The 14,863-nt window shown below is 37.4% G+C and overlaps 1 protein-coding gene across 28 annotated transcripts in view; it reads left to right on the top strand.

Annotated features, from left to right (window-relative positions):
• Positions 1–14,863, top strand: part of LOC148677655 (ankyrin-2-like) — a 175,112-nt gene that overhangs the window by 131,313 nt on the left and 28,936 nt on the right. For 22 of the 28 annotated variants that reach the window (XM_088616679.1, XM_088616971.1, XM_088616890.1 and 19 more), the window contains 13 exons: positions 498–636; positions 3,110–3,194; positions 3,647–3,744; positions 4,580–4,615; positions 6,912–7,136; positions 9,478–9,576; positions 10,709–10,863; positions 11,463–11,674; positions 11,910–12,114; positions 12,788–12,884; positions 13,299–13,527; positions 13,881–14,006; positions 14,389–14,511. In XM_088616679.1, coding sequence (XP_088472805.1) covers positions 498–636; positions 3,110–3,194; positions 3,647–3,744; positions 4,580–4,615; positions 6,912–7,136; positions 9,478–9,576; positions 10,709–10,863; positions 11,463–11,674; positions 11,910–12,114; positions 12,788–12,884; positions 13,299–13,527; positions 13,881–14,006; positions 14,389–14,511 — 1,829 coding nt within the window. The remainder of the gene's footprint in view (positions 1–497; positions 637–3,109; positions 3,195–3,646; positions 3,745–4,579; positions 4,616–6,911; positions 7,137–9,477; positions 9,577–10,708; positions 10,864–11,462; positions 11,675–11,909; positions 12,115–12,787; positions 12,885–13,298; positions 13,528–13,880; positions 14,007–14,388; positions 14,512–14,863) is intronic. The other 6 variants (XM_088617960.1, XM_088617136.1, XM_088617373.1 and 3 more) reach the window with 3 other exon arrangements.

Raw genomic sequence — 14,863 nt, 5'->3', positions numbered from 1 at the left:
ATAACTATAGGAGATTTAGGTTATTAGTTTAGTTATTGTCAAAGGAAGTAACCATATTTTTCCTACAGTATGTGAATTCTAAAGGCTTTTTAAGACAACCGATCTATTTTTAAAATTTAAGTATAGACACTATTGATAGATTTACATGGATTTTTAAGCTTCATTTGAATAAACCAAGATTGTTTCAGCACAACAAATGTAATCCAAAAATTTCTGAATCTAGGTTCATTAACCAAAATTAGTGCAGTATTTACAAGTCATTATTTAAGACTTTTAAAGAAATCCGTTAAATACAAGAAACACCATAGAGAAGCTCTTAAAACAGGATCCTGTTGTGTTGGAAAGATTTCCAGCTTTTTCTGTATTTTTGAGTGTCTGTGTTTGCTCTGTCTTGCATTCTCTGATTGCGGGTTGAGGTGCTGTGAACATGGAATTTGATCTGCTGTTCATTGTAATAGTCCTGGAGGTCATTTTCATTTTTTGTCTTTATTCCCAAGGTGATGACACTATGACAGGGGATGGAGGAGAGTATCTGAGAGCAGAAGACCTGAAGGAGCTTGGAGATGACTCTCTCCCTGGCCAGTACCTAGATGGTATGAATTACTTAAGGTTCAGCTTAGGAGGACGATCTGACAGGTATTTCCTAAGATTTGTATTTTTCTATCTAAAACAGCAATGCATGCTGTCAGTTCTGCTGTTATTGTTTACAGATGTACTAGGCACACATCAGACATTCCTAAACATACTGTACAGTGTTCAACAGCCTTATAGAAGAAGTTACAATATTTGATGAAAGCTCTCTTCATTTTCATAGGCAAAGACTGAAATATTTATCATACAAAACCAAACGGTACAGATTATGTATTAAGTGAGTTGTGTCAGAGACATTCTGACTTTGCTTCTTACATATACAGCATTCTATTTATAAAACACGTCCTTTTGATTTATTCTACCCAGTGCTTTGAGTCACTATTTTATTTAGCATATTTTGATTTACAACACTGAGTCCGTCAAACCAAGCTAGAACACTGTCAGTATGCTTTTGAGGAAGCACCTGTGACAACTTTTATAAGAGTCAGATTGCAGGACTGACCCATGAATTTTTTTTTAAAATGTTGTCCGATTTTCATGATACTGTATATTGTATTGCTAAAGTGATTAAGGTAAAAAAACAACATGGAATGTTACTGTGCACCATTCATCTTGTAAGGATTTTAGTTTTATCCAGGATGATATTTTGCAGTGTATGTTTGACTGTACAAATCACTGATTTACTTCACATAAATCTTAAACTGAAATGTGCCTGAAATGTGTTAAAGTGTGTACTGTATGTCTTCTGTTCCACTAATTGGTCCATGCGTCTTGTTCTCTGATTCTACTCTACAATGCTTACATAGTCGCATGCACAGGTATGTAGAATGGACAGTATTGTTCATACATATTCTTCTTTTAAGGTCTCTGCTTTTTATTAGATCAAGATCTGAAAAAACGAACCTTTTTGGATGCCTAGAATTAGATGTAGATTGGAAGAAACCTCCAAAGATGTATTATTTTGGTGGATTAATGGTGGTTTTCCACAGTCCACAGTCAGACTCTGTAGGAGTTTGAAAATTCCTGATCAAATTGAAAAGGTTTTCACAAAGAAAAAAATATCTTTAAGACAAACATCATATAGAATTCACTAATAGTAAGATAAGATGTCTTAAAGGTATCTCACCTGTGTAGACTGCTCTTTTTTGCTGATGTACAATTGTATAAAAGTGTCAGGTTTTTACATTGTTGTAATTTGTAGTTACCATGCTGTAACACCTTGTACACCACGATTTGAAATGTTTGCATTTTATTGTCTACTAACGATGTTAGAATTGTTCACAATAGACATTTCAAAGCCAAAGTATTCAGAGATATTTAGGCTCACATTGTTTGCACATTTCATATAATGTTTTGTTTATTTCCTGTGGAAATCGCTAGTTTAAACAAGGGTGTATGTGTAGCATTTTATTGGAGATAAGAATAAAGTCATCAGTGGAACCCCCTGCCCATGCTAATAAACATGGGTGAGAGCTGTGTGTAATATCAAATATACAAAATATGGTTATCTAACATCAAGTGATTTTCTGGAAATACATATCCAAGATCAAAACATAATACAGCATCTCCTAAAAAGATCATTTCTGCTCCATATTTATACTTATTTGGACTCTTTTTAACCAGCCCTTTCATTCGAGCATACTGTAGCTATGTTATCCGAGATGAACAAATTCCTAACTTTTACCCAAGAAGTCTTTTCATTTAACAGCCTCTTGGACACGTGGGCTGAAGCCCACATTACCCAAACGTCATACCTGTTTATTGGAGATATGTTTCTACCAATTCCATATATGTTTCTCTCTAGTGCAGTTGCCACTTCATTGCTTGTATCATAAGTCTATATTTGTTTCTTATGTCATGATGATTTGAACCATGAAGGTTCAAATATTATCCCAATTTTACCAGTGAACACTACATCACACAACCCCTCATACTGTATGTCTTTCAGGAATCAAGGCAAATATGCAAACATAAAATATTGGATGCTATTTATTAAATTAACAAAAAAGCTCAATTTTGAAAACAAATCATAGCTTTCAGATAAGTCTGTATACAACATTAATTAAGGTAAACCATTGCAAGTAGAACAATATAATGCATTGATCAGAGAACTGGTAAGGAATAAAAAGTCGAATTTTATTTCTGTTTTTTCCAGAATTTGTTAGTTGTAATCTAAACAAAGATTAAAACAATGTCATGTATACCGTGTGTACTGAAATCTAATATTTTTCCCCCAACTGTGCTATTGAGAATCAGTATAAATTTTGAATTTTTCATAGTGCACTTTTGGAGCCTGAAATGCAAATGGAACTTACAGTATCTCAGCTCTCTGTAATACACCCAGCAGTGCTCCCTGAGACACTGAGGTTTCTTTCATTTTATGAAAGTACCCCTCCCCTAGAAGTTACATAACACATTAACGGGCCACAATTTTTTCATTTTTTCTTCATACACCACCCCTTTCCTTCATCTGAATCTCCATGGCAACTTGCTAACTAAACAGCCTACAATCTTTCAGTTCAGACAGGTCTCACACCCCGATCCACGGGTCATACATGAAAGACGGGCAGATTGAGGACATGATAACTGCTACCAGTCACCAGGTATGTGACTCATCCCTTTCCTCAGTGGCATAATAGTGTGTCCTACACTATGTGAACTGGCTGAGCCTTTTATATTATTTCCAATAATTTGTTAGTTATAAACAAAGTTTAAAACAATGTAATGTATACTGTGTGTACTGAAATATAATGTTTTTCATGTAAATGTGACTTGTGCAGCTCATGCAAATCTTACATCTAAGCTGTGCAAACAAAAGATAATTGAAACATCACAACTGTTTTGTAGCTTTGTGAAAAATAAATAACTCATGGTATACTGTATCAGATTTGTATCTATAATCACGGTGTACTGTATCAGATTTGAGCATAAATTATTATTTAGTGTCATCCGTTATTCTTTCCAACAACATAGCTTTAATTTCTTACATTCAGCAGGCTTAAATCAATTCTGTTCCAAGAGTCATTCTAACAAGTCACTTTTTATTGCCTGCTAGATATCTGCCCTTGCCAGGGAGACTGAACCATACCGCATCAGCTGGGGAAGTGAGCATCTGGACAATGTGGCTGTTTCTGCCAGCCCCATTCATTCAGGGTAGGTCTCTCAAAATGGAGCAGTCCGCTATTCATGAGAATGGGAACACGCAACTGACTAAGTACTCATACACTCAGCCCTGCGACCTTAGTGTCCGTGCTTGGTAATCATTACTCCCCAGGGAGTAACCGCTGCAGTTTAAACTGTTTTAACATCAGAAAATGTCTTGAATCAAATTTCAACTCATATGCCAATGTCCAGTAGTTAACCTGGTACTTCATAATGAAAATAAGATTTGCCTGGGGCGCCTTTCTTTGGCCCAGAGGAAATTTGCAGCTGGGTTTTTAGTTGTGACATTTGGATTTGGTCTTTAAGGGGATGGTCATAAGGTCTTCGTGATGTGTTTAAGGACTGAATGCAGCCTTTCTTTAAAAAGTACTCTTTCAGGTTTGCCCTGTAAACTGTTAAATTACAGTAATACAAGATTACTGTACACTGATTATATCAAGACCTAAAGCAAATCTTCACACAGTCTTTTTAGAAATATTTTAGGGGTCCTGATTTAATCAGATGCAGTTTTTAGTTTTGAATCATGCTCTGTTGTGCCAAATAGATTGGGGGTAACCTCTGTTACTGTGGGGTAACCTCTTCTTTCTCACAGCTGTTTCAAATCCAGGCTGCCTAGACCATTGGTAATTGCTGCCACAATGTGTTGCTGCATGGGAATGAAAAAAGTCTTTGTGGGGTGGAAATTGATGGTGGTGAAATTATTCTGCATTTCCTTTTCCTCAGCTGACCTTTTTACTTTTCATTCGGTCACAAATCTCACTCTTATCTAATCTTTCAGCCTTCTCTCCTTCTTCTTTTTTGTGATTAGTCTCTGTTCTGTTTTCAGCCGCTCCTCTCCCTGCCTTGACCATGACAACAGCAGGTGAATCTCTGCACCTTGCCCGTCCTTCAGTGTCTAAGGCTGTTTTTGCCCATTGAAACTCTCTTTATAACCTTCCTGCTTGGGATGCTTCAGGGCTCTTTAGGGAACTTTTTCTTGCTTCATTTCCTTCAATAAACTAAAGCCTGCTATCAGAACAGATATTTGGTAATACAGTATCGCCTTCAGTAAGGGCAAGATAAAAACGTAATTCCTCATTTTTGCACAATGAAGCCTTTGAAAGTACTGTACCAAGATAAATTTAACCAGAAACCTTTCTGAAACCTTTCCCACATGTTCTATTACAAATAATTAATTAATAAACATTGTCTGCTGGTAGTGGTCATTTCTTTTTCCTGGTATTCAGGGAAATTAGTCCTTTATCTTTTATAATTGAAAATATGTGAATGAGGAACAAGTAAAGGTTTATTCCATGCAGAAAAGAGAAGAAAAGAAACACAATGTTTCAGCTGTGGAGCCTTCTCCGGGTCACACACTCGAAGAAGGCTCCACAGTCAAAATGTTGGGTTCCTTTTCTTCACTTTTCAGCATGGAATAAACCTTTACTTGTTCCTTTGCAGCCTACGAATGCTGACGCAGCTCCCTACTTGAACTATATGTGAATGAGGTTCTTGATGACATTTTATGTGAGATAATCCAAATATTTGTGCTTTATTTCTGCACAATTATTTACAATTATATGTACAATTACAGAAACATTTATTTACAATGATATGTCTCAATTCATTATCTGTGTACCACAGTATATGTACAGCCATTTTATTTCTATTGAATATACAATATGTTCAAAGAACATATAATAAAGGACCGTTTTGAATTTGACATAAATAGTATTTATGGATTTGGTACACTTGGTTAAATATATTTAAAAGCCATTTTACTTAGAGCTCAGTGGGTTCCACTAGGTTATAACTGAGTCCCAGCAGTATAAGTCACCTACAAAGAGTCCTAAAGCATTTTAATCAAAAACAAGGCATTACTAACTAAAGAATGCTGTGTGTTCCATCTTTCCCTTTGGGTACTGTGATAAACATTGTATCACAAAATATTTGAAGCATTTTAACTGGTCATTTAACTGCACATTTCTCAGATATATTCTTTAATGTGTTGACTGCTGCCTTGCTTTCTGGCAGATGCTATGTGAAAGTGAGAGAAAATCATTGCAGTTTTTCTACGAATCTTTAGCACAGTTGAACCTAGAATGACCACACCTTCAGAAGTGTGTGAGAGAGAGTTCAATTTGAAGCATTAAATCTTGGTTTAATGTTTTAGGGACCATTTGGACTTCGTAGTCATATTTATGTTTTTTTAGGATTTAGAGGTTTCATTAAACAAAAACCAAAGCCAGTTGCATTAAAGAATTTGACTTGCATCTGCTTGTCTGTAAATATATTGTTGGGGCTTCATCCGTTACTGTGCATTTTATATTGTTTTTGCCTCCAGAAAAGTCATGGGGTCACTGCCACGTCCAGTACTAAGTGGTGTCTCGTGTTTTATAGTGTACGTGGTACTTGACAAGAGCATACTGTGTGTGATGTCACAAGCTGACACCATGTGGATATTGTGATATACAATCTGCATGATGGAGTGTTTCACATACCATGTTGAAAATTAGCTGGGTTCGGCTCTAACAAGGTTCATTGTCTTACCTTGTTGCATGTTATGCTTCAAAAAATGCCTCCCGTGCTTTCAACTTGTGTGTTGCATGAAGGTTTTTGTTAAAGGGTTTTTGTTGAATCCTTCAAAGATATTGTAAGTGCCTTTTTGAATGAAGCATATTATTTAATTGGAAAATGTGGGATTGCTGTGCTGTTCAAAAAGCCATATAAATCTCGTATGGGATATTCAAAAGTTTGTAAGAAAAGTTTGGAATTCAAGAACTAGCACAGGAAAATATCTCTAACATCCTTGTAATTTATGCAGTGTAATGGACACTGTGTCATCTTTAAGCACACTGACTGCTTACAGTGAGAAATTTAGTTGTTATTGCTTAAGACAACTTGTTAAGACAGATTTGTGATTAAGTTGAAAGAAAATCAGGAATACATTCACTTTTTACAGATTTAACATGGTGGGTATTCCTATCCTTCTCTTGTATCTGGAATACCTTTTGTTTTAAATCCACTCTTCTGGTTTAAAGACTATAATATGCTCCCATTTTCCTGTATCAAACACAACTGTGCAACCGTTATAAGAAAGAGAACATGTTAGCACTTTGGAAACAATCATAGAAAAGAGAGCATGGAGAACGTGCAAAGACGTGTGTCTGTGTCTGCAGCTTCCTGGTGAGCTTCATGGTCGATGCCCGGGGCGGAGCCATGAGAGGCTGCCGTCACAACGGCCTCCGCATCATCATTCCTCCCCGGAAGTGCACAGCCCCCACAAGGGTGACTTGCCGCCTAGTGAAACGACACCGTCTGGCCACCATGCCACCTATGGTGGAGGGAGAGGGGCTGGCCAGCAGGCTGATCGAAGTGGGCCCCTCTGGAGCTCAGTTCCTCGGGTGAGTCTGTGTTTGTGTGAAGCGTTCCAATGTGATTTGCCCTGAACACCACTGCATTTCTTGTATCCTGTAACTTCAGTGCACCGTGGTGTTGTTCGCCACCCCTTTTGGTTTCCTGCAGCACATTTAAGAACAGTAGGTTTGATTTTCCAAATCTTTCATTAAAGGTGTAATTAAACTTGGTCTACCATTTGTCCATAAAGTTTGACTTACTGTATGAAGGAAGACTTAGTGGATAAACGCTCATCAAGGGACTGTTTGAGTACTTAATTTGAAAGGGAAATTTTCGAGGATAAGACTAGTTCAGCTAGAAAATCTAGTTTATTAAATCTGACAGAAAGAGTAGTGGCAAAAAGAGCACACCTGGCTGCTTTCTAGCACTAGAATAATTAGATCACTTCTTAGCATAGCATGTAGACTGTCCCCAACCTTCACCACAGTTTTACCAATCACAAAAAAATGTTCTCGAGGATTCTATAGGATTCTAGTGCTCTCTTCTCTCAGTGAAGCTTATCCTGAATGTTGAGCAGTGTTGTGCTATTAAAAGCTTCAGTGAAGTTTAATGTCAGAAGTTTATTGCATGCTACAGCATTTACCTTGTGTCTGTTGATGGCATAACAGAAGTGGCCAGATGCTACAGTACCTCTTCCTATGCTATATAACACTATACAGTATGAACCCTTACAAGATCCCGTCTTCAAAACAGGAGAGACCGGGTGCTCTGAGAATATCTTTGCTCACTGTTCACTTTGTTCAAAGCTTTCACTACTTTGGCTGAAGCTCCATGGGCAGAATGCCGCTCTGAAATTTTTTTTCACTGTCCTGGCTATGAGGGAGCAAAAAAGACTATCCTGATTTTCTGATTTTGAATCACTGTAAGGCTCACAAAAGTCTCCTGCTCTTGTGGTGTGAGTGTGCATGACCTTGGGCTTCACATGGCTCAATATCTTCAGTCTGTATCAAGTACTCCTAAAGTCCTAAAAATCTCAGTTTTGGTGACAACTGTAGTTTGCCTAGACCTTTGTGGGTTGTTTACGTTTTGTTTTAATTCTAGAAGTTGACAAACCTTTTTTAGCTTGTCCAAGGATGATGATAATGTCATCATTATTTGATATTTTTAAGTGAGACCATATTTTCTCTGAATGGCATCCTGATATACCCACAGCTTTGCAGAATAATGCATGATTATGCAAATTAAATGCATTCAGGTACATCTGAAATTTGTTTTGTTGTATGTTGTTCAATTATTATGATAATCAGGAAGGATTTCAGTGGGATTTCCATTCTGTGCACCCATCATATGTATTTGTGGCTGTCAAACATCACCGCCTAGAATGAGATAGTTGCAACACATCAATAATGGATCGCCATTCGGCATAACACAAGATAAAAGTGGTTTCTTGATATCTTTGGGTCTTACAGTTGCCAGGAATTTCATGTCTCTGGTTATTTTTTCACTATGCATTTTTTACTGTACCTCCCAAATTCCATTCCATCCCCTACGTGTTGCTAAGCTCAGTTTTATTGTATGTTGTTTCTGGTTTTGTACAGGATTTAGTGTAAGAATTGAGACACATAGATTATTTATACTAGGTTTTAACATGCCTCTGTGGTGGTGGCGTCCAATGCAACACTTTCCATCCTGTGCTTCCAAGTTAGCCAAGATCTTTACCAAGAGTAAACAATTCCTGCTAATGGTCTCTGTGGCAGGATAGCAGGAATTGCAATCTAACCTTAAATATTCAATAAGCAGTTTTAAAACTGAGATTCCACACACAGTAGAAAACTGTACCATGATTAATTTAGTATGTTCTAATTTGATGAAAAAAATTGAATTCATAATAAAATAATGTCCATATCTTCTGCATTAGAGTGTTCTTTATAATAATGTGCTGTAATTGGTTTTTGAGAAAAACTAATGTTCATGGAAGACATTGTAACATAATTAAACAGTTCTTTTCACGTTTCGTGTTATAGTTTTCAAAACAAAATTGTGTTTTACAGTATACAGTATCTGTCGTCTTTAATTAGATTATAAAGTCTCGTTTTCATAAAAAATGCTTCCTTAGTTTTACAGGACAAACAGTTGCTGCACTTCACTACTGATGAGAGGCAGGTTCTGGAAAGAAGACCATTTCAATCAATGCTGATGGGCTGGCTGGAGCTTACACTTACTGTAGCTGAGCACTACACTTTGCTTAAATCTGTATGTCAGCGCAGACAGTACATCAGCTTCCCACTGGTATTTTGTGTCTGAGAACCACCTGCGGATAACAAGATGAAATAAAATCTGTATTATTTATCCTCTTTCTGTTTTCACTGCTGCTTTGGATTCATTCAGTAAACTGCATCTTCCCACTGCTCCTCCCCCTCTTAATGAGGGAGAAAGCTTGGTTAGCCGAATACTTCAGCTTGGGCCACCTGGAACAAAATTCCTTGGGTAGGAGAGACATACAGTATTAAACAACCCATGGGTTCTGGCCTCTCATTCTCTTTATATCCTGTGCGATATCCTTATTTTTTGCCTTCCAACTTTTTTTCTTTCCAGCATTACAAAATATACTTATATTTTAATTTCTTAAATATATTTTTATTTTTAATTCCCCAGTAACCCTGTTGTCCTATGCTTTGACTGTCTAGTGCAATGTGTGTTCACCTCACAATTTTTTTTGTGGAGTTTTCTTTAGTTTTAGCATGATACTCCCATAGACACGGATTACATACAATATATTGTTCTGCATATCAGGGTGTTGTAATGCCTGAAACACATTTCTAACAGTAAAGTTGCAGTGTAGTGTAAAAAGATCTTCCCGATATTAAATATCCCCTTAAGTACTAAGCACAGATTGACATTTTAGTAAAAAAGAGGTTATCTGTAGCTTGAGGGAAACAGACAGGTGTCAGGAACCCCTTTATGATGGGACTTTCTATTGTTGGTAGTTACGACACTCTTATATACAGCAGACTGTGTTTTTCTACGAGTGTTGACCAAATAAATTTGTGGAATACATTTGTTGCGAATAAATTAACAAGGACCCTTTAGCAATCCCTAAGCAACACCTAAGTGGCCACAAAAATTTAAAGAGCAAAAAAATTGGTGTGTCCATTTTTTTTCCAAAAGGACAAGATCCAGGGCACCAATACCTTGCTTTGATTATGCAAATATGTATGTATTAGTATCCGATTCTTAAGATTTCTAGAAACTGGTGAATATTGTAGTCATGAAAGTCCAGCTTGGTGGACTTTTGTTTTTTTGTAGTTCATAGTAGGGGTCTCCTTACTTGCTTTACTCACTCTGGGTAGACATAAAGCACTTGATAGACAGATTAAACTAGATGGATCAATAAAAATATATCATGACCATCTTCAGTGAAAATGGGCCGCTTAAAGTCCAGCATCTAAGGCTATCTATGTATCTCAAGAGCTGTAAGATAAATTTAACATGTGACAACATCAGCTCACTCCAGCAGCTGTAAGCTGGTGCGTTCCAGGCCTTACCACCTGAATGTGCAGTGCAGGAAGACCCAAGAAGCCCAGGCTGGCTGCTCACTGTGTGCTTGTCCTTGGCCCAGGCCGGTGATCGTGGAGATCCCCCACTTTGCTGCACTGCGAGGGAAGGAGAGGGAGCTGGTGGTGCTGCGCAGCGAGACGGGGGAGAGCTGGAAGGAGCACAGCTGTGAGCACACTGAGGAGGAGCTGAACGAGATCTTGAATGGAATGGATGAAGGTGAGGCTGAGGGGGTAAAGGCCTCTCAAACTTGTGTGAGATGTGCTAGCTTTGGGATGTTGGTCACTCAGAGAGTGAATTTGTTCTAATCACCATTTTTCAAGTCAAAATATAAACCATGACTTCAGATTAAAGCTTAAAACTTTATATACAGTATACAGTATTCAATAACATCTGAATGCCACACCTATTGTATACTAAGAGGCATTAAAATTAAATAAGTATTACAACCGCAAAAGTTTATTTATTTTCTAGATGTTGGCTCTGGTCCGACCCCTATCAGTAGTCCACTGTGAGTGATTTACCAGGTGGGAGCGTACTCTTGTCTAAGTTGGGTCACCACCTAGTTTGGGTGTGTTTTACTCAGGCAAAATCCCCTCTGTTTTGCTCCATTTTTTCTAGGCTAGTAATGGACATTTTTGTTTGCCTTCTTGATCCTGTCTGTGCTTGCAAATAAACCAGCTGTCTCTTCCTCTACCAACTGCTGTTGTTACACAGTCTCAAAGTTTTCAAGAACTGTTGTCATTGAAATTTAATTTGTTTTCTGTATTTAAGGATTAAGGTTTGTTTACTCCGGTTTTTTTTTCATCATTGTTCAGAGCTTGATCCTCCTGAGGAACTGGAGAAGAAACGCATTTGCCGTATCATTACTAGAGACTTCCCACAGTACTTTGCAGTAGTGTCTCGGATTAAGCAGGACAGCAACCTGATTGGGCCTGAAGGTGGAGTCCTGAGCAGCACAGTGGTTCCACAGGTTCAGGCAGTCTTTCCTGAGGGAGCTCTCACCAAGAGGATCCGGGTTGGCCTGCAGGTATGGGAACCGTTCAGTCAGCATTAAAGCACTCTCCTGTCTTAACAAGTGCTTGCTCAGAGCATTCAGTCCTGGCTGCTACAGGTTTCAGCTTCCTTTGTGTGACTAAAATTTTTCATTGTTAAATTGCAGAGAAAGGATTTTATTACCAATATATTCCTTTCTCTCTGAATTACACGTACTATCTCCCGTCAGTTCCGAAATACTCACCTGTTCTCTCTCTTTTCCTGCATAGGCACAGCCAATGAATGTTGAGCTGGTGAGGAAGATTTTAGGCAACAAGGCAACATTCAGTCCCATTGTTACTCTAGAACCCAGAAGAAGAAAATTCCATAAACCCATCACAATGACTATTCCTATTCCCAAATCCTCTGCTGATGGAATAATGAATGGGTACAGTGGAGACACTCCAACCCTGAGATTATTGTGTAGCATTACTGGTATGTATCCATCACTGACAGTATTCTTTCATTCATTGATTTCAGACCTTTTTCAATTAACATTCATTGTTAATTTTGGTTTCCTGGATAGGAATGTTATTTATTTTCGATAGCAATATTTATGAATTCAATTAAAACATATACAGTAAGCTGACACATTGATATGGTGCCACAGAGTTACAACTATAAATCACAAACTTTGCAGTTCAGTATATGAGTCTACTGTAGATCAGAACTTCTTAACCTTCAGCCTATCCAATCAGCCCATTGTAGAATTTTGAACATTCATCTTGTTAATAATTTGGAAGATCTACAGAACAATTAAGGTACAGGTTGTATGGTATTAACAGGTGAATGTTGAGAAAAATGTATATATAATTATAAAAGGGAGTACAGTAAATTGCACAGTACAGTACAGTAATATATTACATAAAACATGTTGCAAAAATCTAATAGATTTAGATAATTATTCATTATTCATATTATCTATTAGATTATTAGTTTATAAGAAGTCTGATACCCTAATGCTAACTTCAGCAGAGCTAACTCTCAAAAATTATACATTAATTCTCAGTGAGCAAGGGACATAATACTTTTGTAATGATTTGGAATTAGGCAAACCTGGGTACAATTTATAGAGTGTGTGGTTAAATCTATTTATTTGACTTTACAGGTGGTACAACTCCAGCACAATGGGAAGACATAACAGGAACTACACCATTAACATTTGTCAACGACTGTGTGTCCTTCACAACAAATGTGTCAGCAAGGTAAGATACAAAATAGGTATCAAATTGGCAACAAATTCGTAAATGTTATCATAAAAATGACAAAATTATTAATTTATCAGGCAAACTTACATTTTAGGGAACAGACATTACTTAGGTTAACTCGTGTTGCTAAATTAATACAGTATATGTCGTCAAAAGGCCCGATCAACGAGAGATACAGCAATTCATGTGAGACACATGCTTTGCACCAGTGGGCCGATTCTGTCTTGTGGTATTCTGTCATATTCCACTCATAAAACCTACAGTAGATGTGGTCCAACACAAAGATGAAGCATGATTATGTCTTACTTTATGGCTGTTCGTGGAGTGTACTTTTTGATCATTGTGTAAATCTAAAATAAATATGACTGTTCATCAGGCAACATATTCTGATGCTTTTCTGCCTTCTTGCAGGTTCTGGCTGATAGATTGCCGACAGATTCAGGAGTCTGTTAACTTTGCTACACAAGTTTACAGAGAGATCATCTGTGTCCCCTACATGGCCAAGTTTGTCATATTTGCCAAATCTCATGATCCCATAGAAGCACGTCTGAGGTGTTTCTGCATGACAGATGACAAGGTGGACAAGACACTGGAAAACCAGGAGAATTTTGTCGAGGTGGCTCGGAGCAGGGATGTGGAGGTGAGGGAGGCATTAGGAGACAAATTGGATGTTAATTACACAGCTGTTAAGTTTTATGTCCCCCACCTGTCGTATAAATTAGGTCTGAAACAATTACAAGAGATAAGGTTGCCTGTTATGGGGAAGCATCCTTCTGGAATCGTAGCCATTGGCAGTTCTCAACATTTTAGATAATTCGTGAAATACCTGATAAATACTGAGAAAATTCAACGAGAATCCCCATTGTCTTACCTTAGAAATTTGGGGTAGTGTGAGAATTGAAAATAAACATTTTGTTACCCCAGACTTGGACAGTAGTTACCGGGTTGGGTCATTACAACTTAACAATCTAAATGTTCCCCATACTTTTACAGGTACTAGAAGGGAAACCCATCTATGCAGACTGCTTTGGTAACCTGGTACCACTGACAAAAAGTGGCCAGCATCATCTCTTTAGTTTCTTTGCTTTCAAGGAAAACAGACTTGCACTTTTCATTAAGGTAATTCTTTTTTTAAAGAATGATGTAAAGCAATTAAAATGACTTTTTTTTAACACAGGACAGATGTCAGGTTAGAGCTACCTACAGTACATGTCAAGGAAGCCTTATTTCTAACAATTTCCTTAACTGTTAGGTTAAGACGTTTTACATTTTGTGGTAGAGTACATGTTAATAACCATATATGCAGATATATTCATCCAATCAAAGTGAATACTATTATCGTTTATCCAAGTGAATTTAAGTCATTAGAGTTTACAACTAAGTTGTAACCAGAATATACAGTAAATGTCTTCAACTAGTTCTTTAGTGAACTACAGTGAATCTCAAAGACCCTCTGTATGTACCTGGCCATTTTCATGAATGTCTGATGTGATTGCACCAGGTACGTGACAACACACAGGAGCCCTGTGGGCGATTGTCTTTCATGAAGGAGCCCAGATCCTACAGAAGTCTGGTACAAAATGCCATATGTAACCTAAACATCACATTGCCTGCATACTCAAAGGTAAGAAAGAAAATTGAAGCTTGTTCTTGGCTCACCCTAATCTTTTCATTTTATGTTGATAACTGAGAGTATTTCCCTTGCTCTATATATTATAATTCCTTATATGCTCCTTTTCATTTTATATTTTTTGCAATAAAGTGCATGTTTTTTCAAATTCTTTATTGACATTGTTGTACTTCAAGTTATATGCATGATTCAATGAAAAAAATATACACCAGAATGTAAAATTGCTCCCTGTAAGATGGAATAATACTGACTAAGCGGCACATCCTAATCGTCTTAAATCTGATACCTTTCCCCTCCTGCTGTGGTAACGTACTGACTGAACTTTGCTTTGCTTGCTCTTTCTTCT

The sequence above is a fragment of the Lepisosteus platostomus genome, chromosome 1, assembly GCF_059453375.1.
Source record: "Lepisosteus platostomus isolate fLepPlt1 chromosome 1, fLepPlt1.hap1, whole genome shotgun sequence".
Lineage (NCBI taxonomy): Eukaryota > Metazoa > Chordata > Actinopteri > Semionotiformes > Lepisosteidae > Lepisosteus > Lepisosteus platostomus.
This window is presented reverse-complemented; position numbering and strand designations above follow the sequence as displayed.